Below are 27,594 nucleotides of genomic sequence, written 5' to 3' on the forward strand. Positions count from 1 at the left end.
CGGAAGCAGAGGATTAAGTCTATTACCAGTTAAAATATTGATTCTGTTATTGTGCTTTATTTATAGGTATTTAATGGGGCTCTGTCCACCACCAAAAATCCAAACACATGATTGGTTGCTGCTGCTTAACACTCACACATTAACAGTGGAAAGGTTTCAGGTTTACTAAGTGATATGAATGGCCCTTCTGAATTTAACCTGGATTAGGTCTTTTTACATCAGACCAGGTTTGTTTCTGACTGCTGCAGTTTGAGTCAAAACTTTATCTCCTTCTGTTCCTCATAACTCAGTCAAATGTAACTGTCACTGACATCAGACACATAAAAATATCAGTCAGTCCTTTATTCTCTTTCTATTTGTTATACTAATGGTTTTTAATAATCGGTATGAATAACACAGTATTGTTATTGAAATCTTTATTTTTACTGTTCTATACTTTTTTTGGTTTGCTTTTCCTCCTGCATGCTTTGGACTACAGAAACCACTTTAAATTTCATGTTGTTCAGCTCTTCAGGGCCATGTGTATGGAAGCAAATCGTGACTAATATTTAAATTAAAATGTATTTGTAGAAATGCTGTCATGTCAATGCAATCATCCTATTTGCATTTTAGTTTTCTTCTTCAAGACTGCTCATTCTTTTACTTAATTAAAATGAAAAAAAAAAGTCATTTGAGATTTAATTTTCAAAACATGCCCCAGCAAATAGATACCAAAATTCAATTTCAAATGTAAAATTTGAAAATTAAAATGCATTTGAGGAAATGCTTTTTCATTTTAAGAATGTGGCTGCAGTATTTGACTCATTAATAAAATTAATAATCAATCATCCTATTAGCATTTTAATTTTCTTCTTCAAGACTGCTCATTCTTTTACTTAATTAAAATGAAAAGAAAAAGTCATTTGAGATTTAATTTTCAAAATATGCCCCAGCAAATAGATACCAAAATTCAATTTGAAAAGTAAAATTTGGAAATTAAAATGCATTTGCAGAAATGCTTTTTCATTTTAAGAATGTGGCTGTATTATTTCACTCATAAATACAATGAATAATCAACCAACCTATTTGCATTTGCATTTTCTTCTTCAAGACTGCACATTTTATGCCATAATCAAAAAGAAAGCAAAGAAGATATTGCTATTTCATTTTCGTGGTCTGCCCTGCAAAATAGTGCCCATAATTCGAAAATGATTTGGCAATCTGAGCGGCGCAGGAGAGTGACGTCAGTAGCCGCTCTTCTTCAGCTCCGTGCTGACCATGGTGCTACCCATCTAATACGGTAGGGGGCGGTGTGCACATTTGATATATGGATGCATCACAGATCATGGCGCTCCCTGAGATTGTGCTTTCTAAACATCGTAATTTCCCAAAACTGAATAAAAACCACACGTAGCAACACAAAACTGCTTTGCTAGTTCAATCATGTTGTAACTAAGATATCTGCTGGAAAAAAATCATTTTTTCATGGACTGTCCATTGAGTTACAGAGTTAATACGTCTGCTGACTTGACAGTCATTTAAGCTAGTAGCAGCTTATACTTGTACTTATAGCTTATATTTTGTAGACATCGTGATTTCCCAAAACTGAATAAATACCACACAGTCCAGCAACTTTTCCGGGGGAAACCCTGTGTATTGACACGTTAAATAATTTTCATACATACAAAGCTGCCTAATATAATTTAGATCTGCCCTATAAAAGTGTGTATAGCGCACTGAATGAGTGTTTGGTGCGAAGAGGACCTTACAAGTGAGCGCATTGTGTTTTCTTATGATAAGCGGTAATAACATCTTCGCACAAAACACTCATTCAGTGTGCTATACACACACTTTTACAGGACATTTCTAAATTATATCAGACTAAATATTTAAGATTACTTGATATTAAATTGTGCTAATATTAAGATAAATATATAGATAATATAGATAAACATACAGTCCAACAATTCCTTTGATCAATGGATATATTTTTGCTTAAAAATTTAATGCAGAACAGCAAGATGGCATGATGCAATTTAATTTCTATCATGATCAAGATCATGCTGAATTAACAGTAGTGTAAATATATCTACGAAACGTATACAAGTTTACAAGGGTCTTTGTTGACTGCAGCTTGTTAGCTATGGCCTCCAGGCTTATTGCACACTGATGTCAATAGGTACTCCATATCATATCGGTTAATCTTAGCTGTGCATAATTTACTAACTTCACGATGCAGCAGATTCAGTATTTGACAACCATATTTTATGGGTTAGAATCAAACCAAGGCAGCTTTGTATGTATGAAAATTATTTAACGTGTCAATGTCACAGGGTTTCCCCCGGAAAAGTTGCTGGACTGTGTGGTATTTATTTAGTTTTGGGAAATCACGATGTCTACAAAGTATAAGCTCAAGCTGAGTGTATCAGCAATCCAACTACAAAAAATGCCAGTTGAGGGAATCCGAAGCCATTTTTAACTCATGTTGGTGTGCGAAAACGAGGTCCTCCATGGTATGCTTTGAACACTTTATTGACTTACAAAAACGTTAAAAACACCTACAAAAAGCCGACATGGTTGAAAAACTGTGTGGCCTCCCCTGATTCTCATTCCCTGACACTGATCAGCTGTGACTCCCCTATCTAACCTACATGTGACTGATCACCACCTACACCCACAGCTGTGCAGGTAACCCATAGCAACCATAGTGCCTACCATAAACACACCCACATTCACACACACAAACTTACACAAATCTAAATTGGCTGCAACACTGAGAGACATGGCACCTGCTACTAGCTTAAATGACTGTCAAGTCAGCAGACGTATTAACTCCGTAACTCAATGGACAGTCCATGAAAAAATGATTTTTTTCCAGCAGATATCTTAGTTACAACATGATTGAGCTAGCAAAGCAGTTTTGTGTTGCTATGTGTGGTTTTTATTCAGTTTTGGGAAATTACAATGTTTAGAAAGCACAATCTCAGGGAGCGCCATGATCTGTGATGCATCCATATATCAAATGTGCACACCGCCCCCTACCGTATTAGATGGATAGCACCATGGTCAGCATGGAGCTGAAGAAGAGTGGCTACTGACGTCACTCTCCTGAGCCGCTCAGATTGCCAAATCATTTTCAAATTATGGGCACTATTTTGCAGGGCAGACCACGAAAATGAAATAGCAATATCTTCTTTGTTTTCTTTTTGATTATGGCATAAAATGTGCAGTCTTGAAGAAGAAAATGCAAATGCAAATAGGTTGATTGATTATTCATTGTATTTATGAGTGAAATAATGCAGCCACATTCTTAAAATGAAAAAGCATTTCTGCAAATGCATTTTAATTTTCACTTTTTACATTTCAAATTGAATTTTGGTATCTATTTGCTGGGGCATATTTTGAAAATTAAATCTCAAATGACTTTTTCTTTTCATTTTAATTAAGTAAAAGAGTGAGCAGTCTTGAAGAAGAAAATTAAAATGCAAAAAGGATGATTGATGATTAATTTTATTTATGAGTCAAATAATGCAGCCACATTCTTAAAATGAAAAAGCATTTCTGCAAATACATTTTAATTTAAATAATAGTCACGATTTGCTTCCATACATGTGTGCTTGTATTCAGCTTATGTCCAGTGTTAATACTTTTAAAAGTACAGAGGTCTTTTCAAGCAATTTTACAATGCAAAGTCAGTAAGTATGTTGGGGAATTGATGGTCACCTCCTGCTTTCCCGTATGCAGCTACTACAACTGCAACTGCTACTGCTGCTTCTCATACTATTACAACTGTTGCCACCACCGCTACTACTACTGCTACTACTACTACTACCACTACAGCTGATTACCACAGCATATTTCCCGATTATCATTCAACAGACGACCAATAACACAAAATCTATGTTTCCTGCCCAGTCAGTATTCCAAATCAATCAGCCTACGTGTAATTGAAAGATTTTTGGTGCATTTGTGCAGTCTTTAATTTATTACGTGCTTGTTTTTGAAGTTGAAAGGTTAAAGGTCAAAAGTGGATTTTTCTGGCTCAATCCCAGATTCAGTACATTTATGATGACAACTTTACACAGACAGCAATGTCACACTGCCTAACTTACTTTGGGAAAAAAACCAACAACCTGTACGGACGTTTACCTAACATGATAGGCTTTGGAGAGCTTTGTTGTTTTTTTAGACTATAGGGAGCCCTCATTTAAGTCCCAGTCCACATGGATGTGGGTATTTTTGAAAACAGGGTTTTTCCCTCGTTCTTTCTCAAAAAAAATCCCATCTACATGAGCACAGTAATAAAAAAAACTGTCTAAATAAAAAAGGTTATTATCACTGTATTTGGTGGTATTTTTGAATGACCCTGTTTCAAATAATAATATCAATAATTCTAATATCATTATTGTGATCCATTCTTTTCTATTAGTGTGGAAGCTGACCCAGCATTCACACTGTTGTTATTCAATTATTATTATCCATCCATCCATCCATCCATCCATCCATCTTCTAACCACTTCATCCTCTTGAGGGTCGCGGGGGGGCTGGAGCCTGTCCCAGCTGACATTGGACGAGAGGCAGGGTCCACCCTGGACAGGTCACCAGACTATCGCAGGACTGACACATGGAGACAGACAACCATTCACACTCACATTCACACCTACGGACAATTTAGAGTTATCAATTAACCTAATCCCCAATCTGCATGTCTTTGGACTCTGGGAGGAAGCCGGAGTCCCACGTTGACATGGGGAGAACATGCAAACTCCGCACAGAAGGGCTCCCACACCTGGGATCGAACTGGGAACCCTCTTGCTGTGAGGCGACAGTGCTAACCACCACACCACTGTGCCGCCCAATTATTATTATTATTATTATTATTATTATTATTATTATCATTCTCCCATACAATTTTCACTCAGTTTCTCCTCCTGCATGCTTTGAGCTACACTGTAGCTGGTTTCTAAAGCTGCTACAGAAACCTTTTCAAATATCACAATGTTCGGCTCTCCAAGGACGTGTGCTTCTATTCAGCTTTAGTCCATCTGCTGCTGCTCCTATAAATATTACTGCTGCTTCTAATGCAACTACTACTGTTGCTACCAGTACCACTACAAGTAGTTTGGATCTCTCTCATCAAATATGAGACCACCCCATGGTGCAGCTCATGCGAGTTATAAGTCTCTGTGGGACTGATGATTGGAGGTTCCAATATTGTCCAATTTGTCTTTCAAAAAATAAGTAAGATCAAGAAAGATAAACGTAATAAGGCAGCAGCAGATGTTACTCCACAACAGAATGGAGCATTCATAACCTCAGACTGTGCTGCACACAGACAGATTGGTTAGAGCACATGTCCACACACCTTGCAATATCAGTGGTTCAATTCCAGCCTACTGCAGTGCATTTAGGCCCCATGATTTTTCAAGCACTTCATTTCAAATTTCTGCATTTCCACCTATGCATTGCAATTCATTCCGCTGCAATTCATTTTCTTCAAGAATAGCATTTTCTAGTTATAGTGTGAATGCTGATTTAGCTTCCATACTTTAATCATTTTCTATAATGGCAGTGATATTACTGCAAAGCTTTTGTTTGTTTCTTTCAGCCCTTTTAGACAATTTATCTCAACAAATTGTCTAAATGAAAATGCAAAACATAACTGAAGCGTTGTCAAAAGCATGCAATACCAAAAGGCAGTGATATAGCCTTAACATTAAAGCCTTACAAAGAAGAAGATGCTGGCCAATTAGAATGCAAACAAAAGCTATTACTGAATATTTTGAAAGAGCACCTGTACATTTATGTGTAAACAAAAATATATATTTTCAGGGGCCTTAAAACACATTTTACATGTGAACTAGGCCTAAGATAGGTGAAATAGTATAAACATGGAAAGGCTGATTGTGATGGAATACGGGCCAGACAGGAAACATTATTTCATTTTATAGATCATCTGTTTGAATAACATTCGGAAATATGATGATAGCCTGGTACCTAAATGCAATGATTCCTCACCAGTGGCTAAAAGCCCTAACTAGGATTACACATTTTTTCAGCTCATTTTATCTGAACTTTATTCACCCACTGTAGGTTCGCTGAGGTCAAATGCTCACTTACAGCAACATCCTGCTTTACTCTCTGTTACACATTTGTACCCGTCCTGGGAATTTGCTCAATACTATCCCGTCTTGTACCACTGGCCACTGTGTTTTGTACTAAAGTGCCAGTGTGAGAGTGCCAATTTGAATTCAAATGTTATGTTTTGAAAAATAATGACTGGTGTTGCTTGGATAATTATTGTGATTTTATTTATACTGCTCATCAAATGCTGCTCATAAGTCCTCTTAATGGTGTTATAGTATCATACAATTGCTAATAACCTTATACAACCTTATACATATGAAAATTATCCTGTGTCTTTTGCTGTAGTTTGAATTTACATAAGATGAAGTTGATACAGGGGAGAATGGAAAAGGTAATGTACACTGTTTGATTTTTTTAACATCATCATCATCATCATTATCATAATTTCTGTCAACACTCTGAACTTCCAAACAAAATATATTATATAATATATATATTTTTTTTTTTTTAAATAAAAATGTGGTTACAGCTTCAGATGTCAGTCAACAAGACGTTTAAGAAACTGCTGAAGGATCTGGGACGGTATGACATGTGAAGAGGAGGAAGAGAAGGAGGAGGAGAATGTTTAAGATCATCACAGATTTAAGAAGGAGAGGGACAAAGTCTATTAACAGTGCAAATATTGATTCTGTTACTGCTCTTTATTTCTATGTAGTTAATATGACCCTGCCCATCACCAAAAATCCAAACATATGATTGGAAGCTCCTGCTGTCACTCACATACTAACAGTAGACAGGTTTCAGGTTTACTGACTGATTTGGATCACCCTGCTGTGTCAAACTTGGATCAGATCTTTACATTGGTTCAGGTTGCACATTCATTTCTGAGTATTTGCACTAGTCTGAGTCACACTCCCTTCTGCTGTTCTTCATAACTCAGTAAAATGTAAACCCACTGACATGATACACATATTGATATCATGCAGTGTGACCAACACACTTAACAAAGAAAGTCATTATTTTTGATGGCTATCCAGATAAAATCTTCAAAAATTCACTTCAAAATCGTGAAAAAGACGCTGCAGAAGTTGAACTTTTTCCTATACCTGTCTTCTGTCATAGGTTGAATTTACCCAAGATGAACTTGACAAAGGAGACACTGGAAAAGGTAATCAGTGCTGTTTGTTTTGTTTTTAACCATCATCATCTTTATCATTTCTGTCAACACTGTCTAAAAATCCAAACAAAATTAATTTGTCATATAAAATAAAAATGTGGTTACAGCTTCAGATGTCCATCCACGCCATGTTCAAGAAACTGACAAACTCTATAGGAAGGTATGAAACTTTATTGCATTAACTTAATGAAAGTTTATTGCATTTCTGAGTAGCCAAACATATTGTGTATTCTGAATTTAAACATATGAATATAACTAATAAAAAATGAAATCAATACCAGGAGATAAAAATGTTAATATTGAAAGAAAAAAAGAAACTAAATTTGAGTTTTCTTTTCTCTTTTCACTCTAATCATCTGTCCAGCATGGAGAAACTCAAAGAAGCAGCAGAAAATTAATGTCCAGGATTTCGAATCACGTGTTCAATCATCACACATGGACCAATCAATCAAGTGTCAACCTTGAATATATATATATATATATATATATATATATATATATATATATATATATGTATATATGTAGTATGGTTTTGGTGACGGGTTGCTTCTACTCCTCTACAAGCTGATAATAATAATAATTGTGTTCCAAAAAGTCTGTAGTTACTAGACTGATGTTCATTTCTCTGTTTGACTGCTGGATGGATGAAGTTCTACTCTTTTGTTCTACTGTCTTTTTCTCTGGTAATAAATGCCATGAAAAAATCTACAGACTCTGGACAAGTTCTAGTTTCTTATTCATTTATCAAAGCATAAGTAGCAGTATTCAAGAAGGATGTCTCTGAATGATAAATGGACTGCACTTGTATAGCACATTTCTAGTCTTCTGACCAATCAAAGAGCTTTTACACACTGGTGGATGAGGCTACTGTACATGGTGCCATCTGCTGATCAGCACTCTGCTCTCACACACTGATGGAACAGCCATTGGGAGCAATTTGGGGTTCTGTACCTCTACATGCGGACTGGAGGAGCCAGGTATCAAACTGCTGATCTCCTGGTTGGTGGACAACCCGCGAGAAGTTGGCCTGAGTGTCAATTAACAAAGACTACACTTTACATAAAAGGCCAAAGCTGATGAGAAACAGCCATTGGCTGAAGGAAGCATGAGACAGAGAGAATGCATAAAAGAGGTGCATGTTTATAAATCATTTTCGTAGAATGCAGTCACATCCAAAACATTTCACACTGGGTCTTAGCCTTACCCCTGGCATTTCTGTGACTGCAGACATAGTCTCCTCAACAGCCTTAGACATGCTGGCACCATCTCCCTGCAAATATAAGAACACTGAACTTCATCAGGGAGCTCACCAGTAGTCAAACATATGTGATTAATGACCCTCTTCCTGACCTCTATAGCGTTACCCTTATCCAAAACAATCAATCAATTCAATTCAAAAAGAGACAGCTGTGAGAGAATTGAGAGAGCTCGTGCAGTGCTCACTGTGAGACTTATTTCTCAGGAGAGACATTTGAGAAGAATGAGAAAAACAATTTGGTCTTGATTAGTGCTCATTTATATCTAGGAGATGTAAATGTGACATAAAGGAGATCTCATCTTCAGTTTTGCTTTGCTATGGGTAATTCTATCAAATGCTTTTGATGCGTCAATAAAGCAAAGAAATACAGAGGAATTTCTGCTCACATAACTTGCAATAATTTCTTTCAATGCATAAATACACATATCTGTGGCATGGTCTCTTTTAAAGCCAAATTGATTACTGGTCGTTGAGACAAATATCAATCAATCAATCAATCAATTTTATTTAGAAAGCCCAATATCACAAATCACAATTTGCCTCACAGGGCTTTACAGCATACAACATCCCTCTGTCCTTTGGACCCACAAGGTCAAGATCTGTTTTGGTAATGTTTTCATTCTCATGAAGAATGCAAGAAATGTTGTTGTACACTGCTTTCTGGATCTGCTGTATCTAATAGAAGCCAGGCTGTGGGATGCACAGGCATGTCTTACTGATTACTGATAGAAGATCTTACAGGTTTATGCACACATATGCAGATGCTACATATGCACCATCACTGTGTCCCCTCTTTACAATATAAGCATAAGACAGCAGTGGTACACGTCACATCAATTTGACCTCTGTGACATACCTGATAAGCATGAGAGGGCCCTCCTACAGATGAAGATGAAGCACAATAACTGGGACGTCTCTCCTTACAATGTCTGCATAAGATTCCTGTAATACACATTGCGTATCACTTTGACCTATGTTGTTTACCTGGTAAGCATGAGAAGATCTTGCCACAGCTGAAGCACCACCACTGGGATGCCCCCCCTTACAGTGTTTGCATATGATTATAGTGTTTGCATATGATTACTGTGGTATGCAATGCATATCACTTTGACCTCTGTTGTTCACCTGGTAAGCATAAAAAGGCCCTGCCAAAGATGAAGCACCATCACTGGGATATCCCCCTCCTTACAGTGTCTGCATAAGATGCCTGCAATGCACACGCTGACCTCCCCGTTTGACACCTTGAGCATGAGATGCTGCAGAAATCTTCACTTCTATACTACTCTGAGGTCCAACACATTCTGCTTCTTCAATTGTTTTGTTGCAAAGTGAATCTCATTAGACCTCTACCAGTGCAGGCTTGCAGCTTGTGACTTCTTAAGGTGTGTTCACACCGGACCTGTTTTTTTTTTTCGCTAGTGACGAGTTTACATACAAAGTCAATGCAAACGGGCGATTGAGCGTATATTCGCCCGGGAGAAAAATCGCTCGGGCTCCGAGCGACAGCAACAAAACGATTTTTCGCTCGTCGCTTGAGATGAGAAATCTCATCTGGAGCGGTATTTCGCTGGGTCCTGTCGCTTGCAGCTCAACGCTGATTGGCTGCCGTAATCCCGGAATCCCGGGGGGGTGTTTGACTGTCATGACATGTCAGCTTCATTAAAAGTATAGCTGCAAATTAAAAGCAACAATAGATGTAAAAACACACAGAGACAATACATCTGTGATCAGTCCCCTAATTTAATTTCAACAATTTTTCTCAATCTTTCTCGTTTTATTTTATGGAAGTGATCAATGTAAGTGCACTTGTCCTAGCGCCACCACGACGGTTTTTATAATGCAAATAACTCGAAAATGTATGCTTTGGTGTACTTTTACAGAGTTTTGCAATATGTATATAGCCTACCTGTATGTATCAAAATGTATAACTTTCAGCAGCGTTCGCCACGGTCGGAGGTATAAATGCTCAGTGTAGTGTGTTTCATTTTTGTAACTTAAAGGCTTCAGAAAACATACAAGACACATTTTTAGGAAAAGTCATAGGAAGAGAAGCTTGTAGGTTTTACCTAAACAGAGTTATTTGCATTATAAAAACCATTGTGGCGGCTCTAGGACAGGTGCACTTACATTGATCACTTCCATAAAATAAAACGAGAAATTGGAGAAGATTGAAAAAAAAAAAAATTAGGGGACTGATCACAGATGTATAGAGTGTGCCAGGGCTGACGTCAAAACCCGGAAGTTTAGCATCGCGCTGGTTCCCGGAAGAGAAAGTGAATGTGATTTTGCATTGCATTTTGGATTATGTCAGAAAATAAACTCTGTGGCTAACACAAGTTTATGATACTTACAGGTTTTGTTCAGCGAGATAATCTTCACATATACCTTTCATACCGCATTTGAAGCTTAAATGCGATCGCCAGAAGTAAAAAGCTAATGTTAGGCTTTAACAGACTACATGACTACTCCACGGTCATGATTCTTGATTCTTGACGTCACCGCCACTAAGCTTTATTTTAAAAACATTGTATAATGGGGAAATCGGATTGTTTAAGCTAAATAAGAAGCTGTAATGGCAGACTGCCAGCACTCTCGCCTGTTCAGGGGTGACGACGTTTAATGTCCCCAACAGGGTTTGTAGTCGTATTGAGCAACTTGTTAGCAACCGCCTTTTTTACGACACATAAAAGCTTCAAAATTCACAAATAGGGTATTTACTGATGTGTTTTATGTCGCAGAACAAAACCTGAAACTCGCTTAAGCTTTTGTTAACCACAGACCTTATTTGAGGCATTTTACCAAAATCCCATTCAAAAAACATATTGACTTTTAGACAAGAGAACCAGAAGTGCTAAAAGCGCTAACGGAGTTCCGGTTTTACTGGCACACTATATTTTCTCTGTGTGTTTTTACATCTATTGTTGCTTTTAATTTGCAGCTATACTTTTAATGAAGCTGACATGTCATGACAGTCAAGTCGAGGATTAGCTCCATCTATGATCAAAAAAGGTTCAATAGACAATAACAGACACCTAAAAGACAGTTCTGCCAGTGCTTTTACACACTCACAACTGTCATGTAATGCTAAAATAATATGTAGATCATATAATTAATAAAAAAAAACATTAACTATTAAAAAACAAATTAAAATGTAATAAAAATAAGATCTTTTTTTACAACAATAAAGCCAAAATCAAACTAATAAAAAAAAACTATAATAAAATGAAACTGAGGCATTAAAAAAAATTGTATATGTACACCAAACCACATGAATATGTGATTGCCCTCCTATCCCCACCCCACTCTGTTTCCAATTGGCTAGCAAATCTACAGCCAACTAAGGTCAACTGACACCAGCCATATAAGGAGTGGATCCAAGAGAAGGAGAGGGACACACCCAGAGAGACACAGAGACAGAGTCAGACAGAAAGCAAATCTCAGAGTAAATTAGTAAATAATGGCATGCCTCTTCATTGAGGATCCTGTGGATGAGGAGGCTCAAATTGTCCAGAGGGCCTTCCAACCACCAGCCCGAAGGGTCTTCCAGGACAGGACCAACCCATTGATACAGACAGACTCCTATCTGTGGGAGAGGTACCGGTTCAGCAGGCAAAGCATAGTGTATCTATGCAGTTTGTTGGAACCACACATTATAAAGGTCACACGCCACAGCCAGTCTCTGACCACTGTGCAGTCAGTCTGTATTGTATAGTGTTGGTGATGCTGAGAGGCTAAGTAAGGCAACTGTTTGCAGAGAGCTACAAAGGGTGTATTTTCTATTCATTTTGATTATTTCTAGCATCACCATACATCATGCATAGGGCTTGAGATGGATGTGCACATGTGTCGGCGTCTGTAGTTGCCTGTTTGTGCTCTCCCTAACCCGCGATTTTAAACTGATTTATTTTAGCTTTGGAGTGACTTTTAAGCTATCTGCTTGGGCATCAGTTGTTTCTATTTTTGTTTTTATTTATGTCTTTTAATCGGACATTATTTTAATCACTGGATGTCCAAGCATTAGGGGTTTTAACAGCCAGACATGGCCTCCTTGACAGGCGGGAAAACTTCCGCCAGCTGACAGCACACCGATAGCCGATATCTATGGCTACATCTATGCACGCCGATGTGGACCCCTAGCTTGTAAAAGCAGACAAAAAGATTTCATCAGTCGGCCTCGGCGTCTAACCGTGCTGTGGCTCCCTCTCCACCGGCCGGTGGTACTCCTGCGGTGCCCTGCACGGATGGATCCGCGTCTTCCTTGCTGGCACCTGTTGTGGACTGGAGTGCACACCGACCATCGACTCCCATCGCAGGCATCAGCTTCCATGGCGCGTCAGAAGCTCCTAAAGGAGGCTGTACGGAGATGCTCCGGGGGACTCCTCTCCCACAGCCGTGATGGCGCTGCTCCTGCCGGGGCTGGGACCGCTGAGTCGCCGCAGCTCCTGCCTCCCCGGTCACGCAGCATGGACCGTCCACCTGCCTCATGTGGGTCCCCCAAACCCCATCGTGTTCCTCTTCGTCCTCTTTTCCCTCCTTCCACCGTGTTGTTTGGAGACAGCATCATCAGGAATATTTGTTTTTTCAAGGCCACAACTCACTGCTTTCCTGGAGCCACAGGTCCGGTCATCCTTGACAAACTTCCAGAACTGCTTCATTCACTCCCTTCCTCCAAAATGGTTGTTGTTGCTCTTTTTAACCTTTTAAAAAACTGTGGTATGTCAGTTTTTATCAGCTGTCCCCTGCCAACACTGCCCCGTGGGGCAGAACACTTCAGTCGGCTCCTCTCCCTCAATTCATGGGTCCAGGCTACCTGTAGCACTTACGGTTTCACTTTTATTGAACCTATTAAAAACCTATTTTGGAACTGGTCCTCTTTTTACAGGGCTGACGGGCTTCACCCGAGCAGGCTGGGCAGCCGCATGTTAGCGGCTAACATTCAGCACGCTGTTCAGTGTGCCCCATGTGACTGACGTACATTGGAAGCACACACCCCCCTGCTTTCCTCTCTGGTTCATCCCCAACCCACTCCCACATCCATATCCATCCCAGTCAGAATTTCAAACAGATTTAACAAACCAACTTCACCATGGATCAATAGCAACCCCAAAAACATAGTTCCCCTCACACCTGCTCCACACTCACCACATTGTGATGACGAGCGCACGTTCGGCACAGACATTAACCTGGCCGTGCTGAACGTGCGCTCTCTTTTAAATAAAACTTTTATCATAAATGACCTGATTTTAGATAACAAGTTGGACAGTATTCTTTTAACAGAGACATGGCTTGGCACTGACGCACCTGTTGTTCTCACCGAGGCCTGCCCACCAAATTTTAATTTTTTATTTTCTACTAGGGGGGGTAAAAAAGGAGGCAGAACTGCTTCAGTCACTAAAAATTCACTGCACTCTACTGAAGTTTCTTTTAACAGCTACTCATCATTTGAGTATCATGCCTTTGTTTTTAGCAGTCCTCCTATTCTTTGCATCACAGTTTACAGACCAGCCCACCATTCCACCTCTTTTATCACTGATTTTTCAGAACTATTAACAATCATACACACCACCTATAACAGAATTTTAATAACTGGTGATTTTAATTTACATGTTGATAATACCTCGGATACAATGTCCAGAGAATTTTTAAACCTTTTAAGCTGCATGGATTTTAAACAGCACGTCACACAGCCAACTCACAACAGAGGACACATCCTGGACCTGGTCATAACCTATGGCCTGTCCACTGGTGTGTCCTCTGTTGTTGACCTGGCTGTGTCTGACCACTACTGTGTGTATTTTAACATCACCAGTTTCAGCCATCAGGAGGCCCCGGTGAGAACGGTGAGGAAATGCTACCTAACTTCTGAAGTGGCTGCAAATTTTATCCAGATTTTACAGAGCACTCCTGCTGAAATTTTACCTGCACCCTGTGATTTTATTGTGGACAATTTTAACAGTAAATTAAAGTCAACACTTGACTCAGTGGCTCCACTTTTAACCAAAACCATAAAAACAAAACCTACACCCCTGTGGAGAAATGATTATATCAAAAGACTGAAAAGAAAATGCAGGAGTGCAGAGAGGAGGTGGAGAAAAACCAAATTGACAGTTCATTTTGAAATATTACGTGAACAACTCAAATCCTACAATAAAACACTCAAACAGGCAAGAATATCCCACTTTTCAAAACTCATTTCCGATCATAAAAACAACCCCAAATTTCTTTTCTCCACTTTCGATCTTTTAACCAGCACCAATTTTAATAAATCATCCAACATATCAACAGATGCCGTCTGTGAGGACTTTGCAGACCACTTCAGAAGTAAAATCAATGATATCAGGTCTAGTCTTTTATCCCAACAGAATGTAATTTTTAACACACCTGGATCATTGCTTTTACCTAAGGAAACACTGGAGAGTTTTGTCCTGGTTGATGCAAGGACACTTGGTCAAGTTTTCTCCCAAGTAAAGCCCACAACCTGCCTTTTAGATCCGATTCCCACATCACTTTTAAAAACATTTTATGGATTCTTTGAGGAACAGATTTTAAACATAGTAAATTACTCTCTTCAGACGGGTGTCTTCCCCGCTGCCTTCAAAACAGCGGTGGCGAATCCCCTTCTGAAGAAGAGTAATTTAGATCCCAACATTTTTAATAATTACCAACCTGTATTCAACTTACTGTTTTTAAGTAAGATTTTAGAAAATCTGGTTTTTAACCAAGTAAATGATTTTTTAAAAAGAAACAGTATTTTAGAAAAATATCAATCTGGTTTTAGGATGAACCACAGTACAGGATCCTGAGGTCCTCCGGCACCAGCCTTTGAATCATTCCAAGAGTTAGAACAAAAATCCATGGGGAGGCTGCATTCAGCCATTATGGCCCTCACTTATGGAACAGCCTGCCAGAGAACATCAGGACTGCAGAGACTGTTGATGTTTTTAAAAGGAGGCTCAAGACTCACCTTTTTAATTTAGCTTTTAACTGATTTCTTTTACTCTTAATTCTTCTATTATATGTTATTTTTACTTTCTAATGCTTTTAAATGATTTATTTTTATTCTTTATGCATTTTAGTTTCTAAATCTTCATTTATTGATTTATTATTATTATTAATATTATTTTAGTCTTTAATTTTTCCTAATCTTACATTTTTATGCATTTTATCATTATTTTATCTCATACTTGTTTTATCTTATCATATTGCCTTTTAGTCTTTTAGTCTTTTAGTTTTTAGCTCCAGTGTTTCCTCATGGGGGGCCTCCACACTGACTGTGTTTACGAGGTCTTTAGTATCCCGGTTTTGATTGGGTTTTTTAAGTATCCCGTTTTTGTGTTTGTGCATGTAAACACCATATCCCGAATTCAGAAACTGGGTTATTTTCCCGGTTTCAAGAAACCCGGTTTTGCCACCTGGAGTACTCCAATAGAAGCCGGGATACTGGAGCATGTATACGCCTTATCCCGGTCACTGATGGCTGCCCGCCGTGTGCGCAGGCACCAGAGTGACGCACCACATATACAAGCAACATGGCGGCAACAAGAGCTTCCCATTTTTGGAGCGACGAAGAGACTGAATTTTGGCTGAAAACGATGAAAGAACTCAACATAACTACATGTTTAGACGGCAGAAGACACAGAAATGCCGACCTATTCAAGTCTGTTGCAGACAAGCTACGTGACGCTGGTTTTCCACCTCGCACCGCTGAACAAGTTAGGTTGAGGTGGAAAATTTTGAAGAAGCACTACTACTTAGCCAAGCGTCAGAACCAGAAAAGTGGCTCTGATCCAGCAACCTTCAAATTTTTCAAAACACTGGACGAGATGTTAGGTCACCGTCCTCTGGCAAAAGCAGCCAGCAGTGGTGTTGACATCGGCTTCTCAAATGCAGCAGAGCCTCAACAGGGAGGTGCTTTATACCCAGGTGAGTTATTTAGCTAATGTTAGCACTTAACATAATGTTAATTTATACTTTCCCTGCTCATCTCAGAGAGAAATGCTTTTTTACTTCACAGCTATAAGGCAGCACTGATAAGATTACACTTATTCATTCACTTCAGGTCTAGTGACAATCATTTATCTTCTTATCTTGAATGAATCTTCCTACCTTTTAAGCTCAAAAGAACTATTTGATACACATGATTCTCTCATGACAACAATACTGTACTATACAAATCCAAGCTTTACTCTAGATTGAAGTACCCAAAACTATTTAAAACGCGTTACTGGTATTTATCATGTATACAGGGATATGAATAACCGGGTTTCTCTGTGTTCCATGTAAACATCATATCCCAGATAAGCTCAAAGCCGGGATAAGCCTCAAACTGGGATACTAAAAACCTTGTAAACACAGTCACTGAGAGGTGTGTCTGGTCTGCCCGCGGGGACGTCGCCCTGGAGATCCCTCAGGCCCAGAGGACTGGGGGGCTCTGCACCATGTGTGGAGTCCACCCCAGTCTGTCTGGGTCGGGGTGGTCTCTATAGCGGCGTTCCCTGTGGCTGTCGGCTCTGGCGCCTCTCAGTGTGGATGGCTCCCCATAGGTGGTTCTTTCCTCACCTGGTTCCTCAGTGCCCAGCCATATTATTGACTATATTGACTGTGTGTGTGTGTGTATGTTTATATGTGGGGGTGGGAGGGGCGGGTTTTCAATATGTATGTATGTATTATTTTTGTTTGTTTTTATTCTGTGAAGCACTTTGTGCTGCATTTTTAATGTATGAAAAGTGCTATACAAATAAAGTTTGATTTGATTTGATTTGATTTTGAGATGATGACATTAACATATGGTTATCTTTTATATTTATGAATTAACCATGACACAAAGCAAACACATTACAGGTAAGAGCAGTCTACCTCGCCTTGAAACAGTTTCTTAACATCTTTATCAACTTCCCTGGACATCATGATACCCAGAGGATCAAGGAGGCATTCTATGCAATTGCAGGTATGTGACATTCAATTGCATGTGATGGAAAATAGAAAGTGGCCGACAGGTTGATACAGTATGTCACACTTTCATCCTCTCACATAGGCTTCCCCAGTGTCCTTGGGTGCACTGATTGCACCCATGTCCGCATCCAGGCCCCACCCAGACCTGTGGAGAGGGACTATGTGGACCGGAGGAATCTCCACAGCCTGAATGTGCAGGTATGTAGCCTACTAGTGGAGCCAGATGTCCCAACACTGGTAGTGTCAAGTGTCATTGATTGTCACCCCACATGCTGACAGATGACCTGTGATGCAAACTACCTCATCACCAGCACTGAGGCAAAATGCCCTGGAGGTGCCCATGATGCCAGAATCTTCAGGGCATCCCCTTTGGCACAGAGGCTTGCACAAAGTAAGAGAATGTTAAGAAATCAGCCTTCATTATGTCTCAACACTAATGTGGAGAGGGTCTGTGATTTACCTAACTCAAAAGAATGTCACGTACATCACATTCACTCCTTTTGCACCCTGCAGGGGAATTTGAGGGAGTCCTACTTGGGAACAGAAGCTACCCATGTCTCCCATACCTGCTGACCCCCTACACTGAGCCAGGGACTGATCCAGAGGAGGCCTTCAACCGTACCCTCAACACCACCAGGGCACGGATTGAAATGGTTTTTGGCCAGCTAAAATACAGGTTCAGAACTCAACAGTTCTCAGGCCACATTGCGCAGCCTCAAATTCAATATTATAGCCTTCAAGACAATACTGCCCAGACAGCCCTACAGTTTTGCATGTCTTCTTACTTCAATCCCTGCAGGTTCCAGTGCCTGAAATACCTCAGGGTTGCTCCTGACCAGGCGTGCGATATTACAGTTGCCTGTGCCATCCTCCACAATATTGCCACAATCCGGAAGGAGAGGCCACCTGAGGTTGTCCCAGAGGAGAGATGGGAGGACCCCGACCCGGTCCCAGGACCCCTAGACGGGAGGATCGTGAGGGACCTGTATAGGGACACACATTTCAACTAATCCCCAATTACTTTCTGTTCAAATATAATTTTATGTATTTCTAAATTGTGAAAAAATAAATGTGCCATTTAGAACATGTGTGCCTAGGTTGTTTGAATGACACCTGAAACCTATGAATGTAGAGAATTTTAGGGTAGATATTGTTAAAAAAAATGGATATATCACAAGTCACTGACAGATAAATGTTTCACCTTCAACAATAGTAAATGTTTGATAGTTTGTGTCTGAAAGCAACCGGTCTCTTCCATTTTCCACCAGCATTTGGCTGGTGGCGGGTGCCAATTTCCATTAATTTTAGGCATGAACTGAGGGGCTTTGGGTTCTATATAGAGCCATGCAATTATGTTTCTAAACTAATTAATCTTTTTTTCACACTGTAGAGACAGGACACAGTAGACTAAGTTGACTGAAAAAAACATTTAATTTATGATGGGTCACGCTGGTCAGCCTGTGGAGACAGAATGGACAATTACATATAGTAAAGACAATTACCTTTTACTGTGCATTTGAATTCACACTTACATCTTTTTCCATCTTCTTGATTTCAAGTTTAATCTTCTTTATTTTAAATGTCTTGTATTCTGTGGCATAACTTAAGTACTGCTTATAAATGGTGCGGATGTCCTATGATGAGGAAATGTGTCAGTGCAGCCAAATATGCAGTTGTTAAGGTGGGTAAAAGGGAACGGCTACTCACTTCACTCCTGCCAGATGTGGTAGCAGTCCTTCCAGCTGGGGTAGTCTCCTGCAGCAGGGTGTGTGGTTCCTTATTAAGGTGATTTTGTCATTGCAAACACAACTAGTACATGTACATTTAATAATCAGGCTTACATCTTGGAGTTCGCTGTCTCTGGCAGAAACAGTCTCCTCATCATCATCATCATCATTTGAATGGCTGGGGCCTTCTCCCTGCAAATAGAGGAACAGCAGTTATCGGAGCAGAGGTAGGGGTTTGACTGCATGTAGTGCAGTGTTTCAACAGGTTGGGACCTACTGAATCGTCTTCCGGCCCGACTGCCTCCTCAGGCCCAGGTAGGACTGGAGGATCCAGAAGATTTCTTTGATCCCCTACCACTGACAGAAAGACAGCTGTAGAGTTAGTTATAACAACTGAGGGGCTGTCACCAGCCGAGGGGCATTGATGGACAATACCTTCAACATATGGGACCCGGATCTCTGGGGCCACAGGGTTGGAGGAGCTCCGCCCCTGGATCCCATCGATCTTGGGCCCCTTATTGAGACTGAGGGCCAGGGTCTCTGCTGAAGTAAACTCCTCAGGTGGGGGTCCCCCACCAGTAGCCATCATAGCAGTTTTTTTCCTGGTAGCTGCAAGGTACAGAGTCACAGCTTTACACCTATATTGACTGATACATTTCACATTTCATTTTGGAGCACTTACCATTCAACAGGATATTCTTATATTTGATCTTCACCTGCTGCCAAGTCCTCCTCTGGCTACTGAGATTGCTTCTGTTGAGACATAACAGTGAGGGATGAAGATGGGACACACACCATTGTGGTCTGTCTGTTCCTCATCCTATAGCACATTCCATACATTTAAGGGGGTTTTCCTTATTTTGATATAATAAGGGATAGAACTTACACCTGACGATGAGAAATAGATAATTGATTCACTATTACTTGCATTCACTTAACAGATTTCCTCATCTCCACTGAATTGATGGATTTGCTAAATGTCATTTTCTACAATCAATAGATAAATGTCATGTGATTATTTCCTATAAACTGATCATTTCGGAAATGTCATAATCTACACTCAATTATGTGATAAATGCGATGATTCACATAAAATAGTTTGATTAAATGCAGCATCTGAAATTTACATAGCAATCAGTAGATAAATGTGATAAATAGTCTATCACTAAAATTAATTTACTCATTTAGTGAATTTCATTAGGCACACTTAAATTGTTATATTTAATTGGTGTTCTTACCTACATATATTTTGTCCCTTTGATGCGGGATTTATATAACATGATATTATGCTGAAATGCTGAATTTTCTTTGTCACTTACGCATTTAGTCTGCCGGCAATATTCTGCCACGCCACCTCCCTTGCTTTATTGGTCGTTGCCATACTGCCTTTTTTTGTAATTATATCTTTGTAATTGTCATACAGTTCCATAAGGAGTGTTTGCTCCGCTGCTGAAAATGCCTCGTAATTATGAGATCAGGAAAGTTGCCACATTAGCCACTGCTTCACACAGAACCACATACTGCACATCCACGAAGGGGGGTCGGAACTACTGTAACCAGCTGCCACTCAGGTGGTGTCAGGGGCGGGCTGGCCATAGGGAGGTTCGGGAGTATTCCGGCCGGTCTGTTCCAGGCCGAACCGGCCGGTGGTTGGAACGTTTTTTACCCCATAAAACGCAGCCGCGGTTGACCGCAGCAGCCTGCCCTCACAGCCGCAGGTGGCAGTGGCACAGAGTGGAACATCAGACTGGGTCAGTCTAATATTTTGCATATTAAGGGGGGATACGAGCGGTTAGCAAGCACTGCCTACATGGTCCTATCATCCAAGACGGGTCGGGCCGGCCCAACAAACCCGGTTCAGACCGAAAAAATATGCAAATGACTCGGGCCGGGTCGGACCTCAGGCTTCCTCAGCGCATAAGTCACGCACATACTTATTATCATTTTTCTTCCATATACAGTGCGCACTGTTGTAACATCTCCTTGCTTAGTGTAATATTAATGTGCCAGCCCAGCTGGATCTGTAAGCGTTTGAGCGCTAAGAAGAGTGTTAAAAGTGGGTCAGCTCGATCTTACAACTCCTTCTTAGTGAAAGATCTTCTTAAGCTAAGAGCGATCTGGGAAACGCGACCATTATCATGTCAACATACAGGGAAAATGTGTCCAGAGTTTATGACATTTACCAGGAGAGCTAGAGCCATTGGACTAAAGCCGATGTTATTACTGCTGTAGCATGATGTTATTAGGCTAAATACTAGGCTACATTTCTAACAGTGTCTGAGTTTTGTGTATATTGTGTTTATACAGTATGTTTATACAGTATATACAGTATATATATACTGTGTGTGTGTATATATATATATATATATATATATATATATATATATATATATATATATATATACAGTACAGGCCAAAAGTTTGGACACACCTTCTCATTCAATGCGTTTTCTTTATTTTCATGACTATTTACATTGTAGATTCTCACTGAAGGCATCAAAACTATGAATGAACACATGTGGAGTTATGTACTTAACAAAAAAAAGGTGAAATAACTGAAAACATGTTTTATATTCTAGTTTCTTCAAAATAGCCACCCCTTGCTCTGATTACTGCTTTGCACACTCTTGGCATTCTCTCCATGAGCTTCAAGAGGTAGTCACCTGAAATGGTTTCCACTTCACAGGTGTGCCTTATCAGGGTTAATTAGTGGAATTTCTTGCTTTATCAATGGGGTTGGGACCATCAGTTGTGTTGTGCAGAAGTCAGGTTAATACACAGCCGACAGCCCTATTGGACAACTGTTAAAATTCATATTATGGCAAGAACCAATCAGCTAACTAAAGAAAAACGAGTGGCCATCATTACTTTAAGAAATGAAGGTCAGTCAGTCCGGAAAATTGCAAAAACTTTAAATGTGTCCCCAAGTGGAGTCGCAAAAACCATCAAGCGCTACAACGAAACTGGCACACATGAGGACCGACCCAGGAAAGGAAGACCAAGAGTTACCTCTGCTTCTGAGGTTAAGTTCATCCGAGTCACCAGCCTCAGAAATCACAAGTTAACAGCAGCTCAGATCAGAGACCAGATGAATGCCACACAGAGTTCTAGCAGCAGACCCATCTCTAGAACAACTGTTAAGAGGAGACTGCGCGAATCAGGCCTTCATGGTCAAATAGCTGCTAGGAAACCACTGCTAAGGAGAGGCAACAAGCAGAAGAGATTTGTTTGGGCCAAGAAACACAAGGAATGGACATAAGACCAGTGGAAATCTGTGCTTTGGTCTGATGAGTCCAAATTTGAGATCTTTGGTTCCAACCGCCGTGTCTTTGTGAGACGCAGAAAAGGGTGAACGGATGGATTCCACATGCCTGGTTCCCACTGTGAAGCATGGAGGAGGAGGTGTGATGGTGTGGGGGTGTTTTGCTGGTGACACTGTTGGGGATTTATTCAAAATTGAAGGCACACTGAACCAGCATGGGTACCACAGCATCCTGCAGCGACATGCCATCCCATCCGGTTTGCGTTTAGTTGGACGATCGTTTATTTTTCAACAGGACAATGACTCCAAACACACCTCCAGGCTGTGTAAGGGCTATTTGACCAAGAAGGAGAGTGATAGAGTGCTGCGGCAGATGACCTGGCCTCCACAGTCACCGGACCTGAACCCAGTCGAGATGGTTTGGGGTGAGCAGGGGCCAACAAGTGCTAAACACCTCTGGGAACTCCTTCAAGACTGTTGGAAAACCATTTCAGGTGACTACCTCTTGAAGCTCATCGAAAGAATGCCAAGAGTGTGCAAAGCAGTAATCAGAGCAAAGGGTGGCTATTTTGAAGAAACTAGAATATAAAACATGTTTTCAGTTATTTCACCTTTTTTTGTTAAGTACATAACTCCACATGTGTTCATTCATAGTTTTGATGCCTTCAGTGAGAATCTACAATGTAAATAGTCATGAAAATAAAGAAAACGCATTGAATGAGAAGGTGTGTCCAAACTTTTGGCCTGTACTGTATATCCCACTGGGGTTGAGGTGAATAAAAGAACTGTGTTGTGACCTAAATAACATGCTCTTGCTATCTGCAGAAAGTATTAAAGCATGAAATCCCGCATTTTTAATGTACGAAAGCATCCTGTATCATAACTACATGTGTGCCGTTTGTAACAAACCAAACCGCGTGAAAATCAGTTGAAAATTCAGTGAGTTATTCTATTTTACTTGTGCATTTACAGCTCCTTCCTCAATGGAAGTGAATGCACTGTGGAGGTAAAGCGAGACCCATCCAAGATGGCGGCCGGCTAGGATGTTGGCTCCAATATGCAGTGGCAGTCAATGCGGCATCTATGTATATATGTCTATGGCTGAGTCATGAACGAGCTAGAAGACGCGTCACAACAAGCAGAAGACACAAACGTAAGTTTTATTCATTCTTTTTCTTTTCTCTTACTTCTGCGTCTTTCAGGATGTATTCTTTCATGTTGAATTTGTAAGCACATAATGTTAAACTGTAGGAAGAGAGCTAGCTGTATTGTGTATTTTTGAAATGGTAACGTTAGCTTCAGGTTGATGTAACGTTAACTTAGCTTAACGTAATGCTAAGTCAATACATAGAATTCAATTGTAGTAATGAGTTTTTTATATATATATATAAATGTGTTAATCATATAATCGATTCTTAACATAAATTATTTCAGGAAATGGACAAAGTCAAGGAGTACGACAAGCTAAAAAAAGATCTTGAAAATGGTAAGGACTGTTTTATCATGCTAAGGTCGCTTATGCTGATATTTGTAATATTTAACTTGTGCATTTTTGCTGTAGCGTGAGAATTTGAGCGAGAGCAAAACCGTGCTGTTACAGAGCTGTAAAGCCACTTACCGGGGATATTGTCAAATTGCATGTCATTGGAGCCCTGTTTGGCAGTGTTTGATTTCCCGCTCCTGCTGGATTGTTGAGCATGACAACAGGGCTTACTCATCACTAAAAATATTACTCCGCCAAGCAACATTGTATCCATCTCCATGGCAACCATTGTACACAACATTTTTTTTTTTTTTAGAAAAGTTATTTATTACTCATGAAAATAAATCACAAACCACATTGACCTCCTGTAGGGTGTTCCTGTCAGCTGCCCAAGTCACATTTATAGAACAATTAAATCAACATTTTTTTTAGTATATATGTGTGTACAAAGTTGGTGAGACTTTTTTGCAACGTTTGGGCTTTAAATATTCTGGAGTAACTGAAATGTTTGGCTTTCTACATCAGCTCTGTCGGTGACACGGCACTTTAACTTAAAACTTATGCAGACCTCGATAAAACATTAACGTCAGCTCAGAGTTCACTCATCTGGGACTAGAAAATCCTTTCTGTCCGCAAGCACTGTCACTGTCGTGCTCAAATGACGTTCAAGCACACCCTCTCGGGTAATATTGCTTAAATCCCGCCCGCTCTCGGTGCATCCCACAAGTCATGTCTGTCCTCCTGGCGAGAGTGATGTACAGATTGTAAAGCCCCCTGACACAAATGTAGTTTGTAATTTTAGGCTATATAAATAAAATTTGATTTGATTTATGGAATTCTCTACCTCTTGTGATTTCATTTCAAGGGTTGATAACTCAGAAAGGCTTCGACGCTAGTATAAAAAGTCTCCTAGCTGCAGACAAACAAGGTAGGCTTGACTATTAAAAGTTTTGCAAAACAAGTACGACACTGTCACTTCTGATATAATGATCTGGTTACCATTCTGGGAAAACACATTTTGACATTTGACATGACAGATTTATTTTACAGCAGTCTGTGGTAGTATTGGAATTCTACCATCTACCATCACATTTCTACCCTGTTTATGTTGCAGATGACTCTGGGAGACCAAATGCATTTTTAAGTAAGGAACACCAAAATTATATCATGTTTAAGATAACAATGTGATTGTGAAAGTTTGGATCTGTGTTTCTCAATCCTGATCATGGGGACCCACGGCCCTGCATTTTTTTAGATGTTTCCCTCTTCCAGCACACCTGATTCAAATGATCAGCTGAGTCTGATCTCCACTAAATTTGAATCAGATGTGCTGGAAGAGGGAAACATCTCAAACATGCAGGGCAGTGGGTCCCCAGGACCACTTTGCGCGATGGTCAGCTGAAAGGTACATCTATATTACAGGTGCTGCAGAGGCTTTCAGCCAAGCCAAAAAGGCCATAGGGGCTCATGTGAAAAAGAAGCAATTTCCACTCTGCAGGCAAAAGTTGGAGCGTGGAAAATTACTTTCATATCTCTGGACTTGGCAATGGCTGTCGAGTACATCCATGCACAAAGGATCATTCACCAAGATATAAAGCCAGCAAATGTCATGGTAACATATTTGTCATGTCTTTTACTTTTTGTCATTCTCTTTGGTAATTTTCTCAGAATGGTTTTTAAATTCTTTAGTTTTAGTTCAACCTCATCAAGTCATTTGTCCACATCATAAACCAATTGTCAAGTTCAAAATGCTTTCACTTATTCATGCAAGGGATTATGTACAACTGTTTGCTACTCCTAAAATATGAATTGCTTTATCATGTTGATCAAATGTCTTACATTGGCTCTGTTAAAGTCTCACCCAAAACATGTTATTTTCTTGTATAAATCATAACATGCAAGAGATGAACATGTCATCATACAATCTGTCAAGCATACTTTCTATAAATTTCCATTAGCTTGCCTGTTGTGTCCAGAGTAGATTAACTGGGTCAAAAGACTACAGACAACAACAATAAGTTGCCCATATATTTAAGTTTGCTGTTTAGTTGGCAATCATGGCTGGGGGATATCTTTCTGGAGGAATTTGTCTAATCAGTGGGCACTGTGGATGATAGAGGGCTCTAATTATCATGAAAGTAATACGAATCATCCTGTGCAGCCACATGGTTTTAACAATTTACTGTATAAAATCTAATGATATTTTGGATAACCTGAACATGGGAACTTTGTCTTACAGGTTCACCAGCTGTCCAAGAGGGCAGTCTTGACAGACTGGGGCATGGCTAACATAAGGGACACTGTCAGTATCCGCCAAGGCAGTCGTCTATCAACGCAAGCAGTAGGGCCAGCTAGTGGCACTGCTCTTTACATGGCCTCTGAATGCATTCTGCACTTTATGGAAGCCTCTGGACAGACAGACATGTGGTCCCTGGGAGCCACATATCTGGAGGTGTTGATAGGGTCTGCTCCATGGTCAGTCAGTAAGCAGCGGGAGCTGGCAATGCTGCTGACTGCCCAAACCCCACCACATGCCCTTGCTCAGCTCGAGCCGAAGTTTGCTTTTCTTGGTGGCCTTTTAAGTTATGATGCCTCCTCAAGGGCTACCGCATCTGAGGTGGTAACTATCCTGAAATCCATCTTTGATCTTGCAAGCCGATATGGCTACAAGTGGTAGTTGGCCTACAATGTTGTCTTGTCTTGCCCTCATAAAAGTGCATTACCTTGTTGTTTTTTAGGATTTCGTTGTGTGTTTGTTTCAAACATTTACAGTGTAAGCAAAAAAACAGTATGAAATTGTTGGTTGGAAAGTTGTTGTCGTATGTGCATTTAGGTTACATTGTTCAATGTTAAAATGTATTTGTAGTTCTTAACTCATTTTTTTTTAATTCATTCTTAAAAATCAGGAACATTTGTTAAGGCTCACAGGGTGACTGTAACAAGAACCACAGGACATTTAATGAAAAGACTCCCGCTCCCCCTTTTGGGAACAGCGGCATTTTTTCTCAACAATGTCTCAAAATGGCTCCTATAGTACCAACAGTAACTTTAACATAGTTAACAGAATGCAAGGATGCCTTTACATTGTTAAAAGAAGTCCATTGTGGTAGCCTCTCGGGCCGCAGGGGTGGAAGTGGTGTGGAGTTTCAGGGGGCAGCATGAACATGGAAGTTTTCAAAGTTTCTGTCATCTTTTCTTCTGTGTCCATTTCTGTTGGTGATGCAGGGGAGGTAGATTCAAAAACTAATGTAATTTCCCAATTTGCTTAGAAAAATAAAAAAAAAAAAATGTACAAAATTTCCAGCAGCTTCTGTGGCTCCTTCGCGTTTTGAAATGGCGGCTTTGTCAGACACCGTACTGATTCCCCTCCATCCCTTCTCTGTGTAATATTTTGTATATTTCATTTGCTTCCTCAAATGTTGGGGGTGTTGGAGTTTCATTGCTGTTCATGGCAGCGGTGAATTCCCGGACCAGCATGAGGTAAGCAGCAAGACAACCATCTGCTGTGCCTGGAAAGCAACTTTTTAGCAAAATGGTGTGGCATATGTCTCTAAACTCCTGGTTTGCCACTTGTAATGCTTCCTCTCTGTCACTGATGAGTTTTTTTGCATGGTCCAAGAGGTCTGCATCAACTGGGCACAGCATGTCAGCATAGCCTGGAATTGTGGG

At 40.1% G+C, this 27,594-nt stretch overlaps 2 protein-coding genes across 4 annotated transcripts in view; one reads left to right on the forward strand and one right to left on the reverse strand.

Moving 5' to 3' along the window:
* The window catches only part of LOC117253096 (uncharacterized), a 56,756-nt gene extending 48,803 nt beyond the window's left edge, over positions 1–7,953 (forward strand). For all 3 annotated transcript variants that reach the window (XM_078168295.1, XM_078168293.1, XM_078168294.1), the window contains 5 exons: positions 6,412–6,457; positions 6,596–6,648; positions 7,189–7,234; positions 7,351–7,403; positions 7,608–7,953. In XM_078168295.1, the coding sequence (XP_078024421.1) occupies positions 6,412–6,457; positions 6,596–6,648; positions 7,189–7,234; positions 7,351–7,403; positions 7,608–7,641 (232 nt within the window). In that variant the 3' untranslated portion in view covers positions 7,642–7,953. The remainder of the gene's footprint in view (positions 1–6,411; positions 6,458–6,595; positions 6,649–7,188; positions 7,235–7,350; positions 7,404–7,607) is intronic.
* A 10,934-nt stretch (positions 7,954–18,887) lies between these two features.
* Positions 18,888–27,594, reverse strand: part of LOC144463593 (uncharacterized) — a 37,477-nt gene continuing 28,770 nt past the window's right edge. The window contains 4 exon segments of the mRNA XM_078168357.1: positions 18,888–18,911; positions 19,295–19,372; positions 19,458–19,537; positions 19,616–19,789. Of these exon segments, the coding sequence (XP_078024483.1) occupies positions 18,888–18,911; positions 19,295–19,372; positions 19,458–19,537; positions 19,616–19,789 (356 nt within the window).

The sequence above is a fragment of the Epinephelus lanceolatus genome, chromosome 5, assembly GCF_041903045.1.
Source record: "Epinephelus lanceolatus isolate andai-2023 chromosome 5, ASM4190304v1, whole genome shotgun sequence".
NCBI lineage: Eukaryota > Metazoa > Chordata > Actinopteri > Perciformes > Serranidae > Epinephelus > Epinephelus lanceolatus.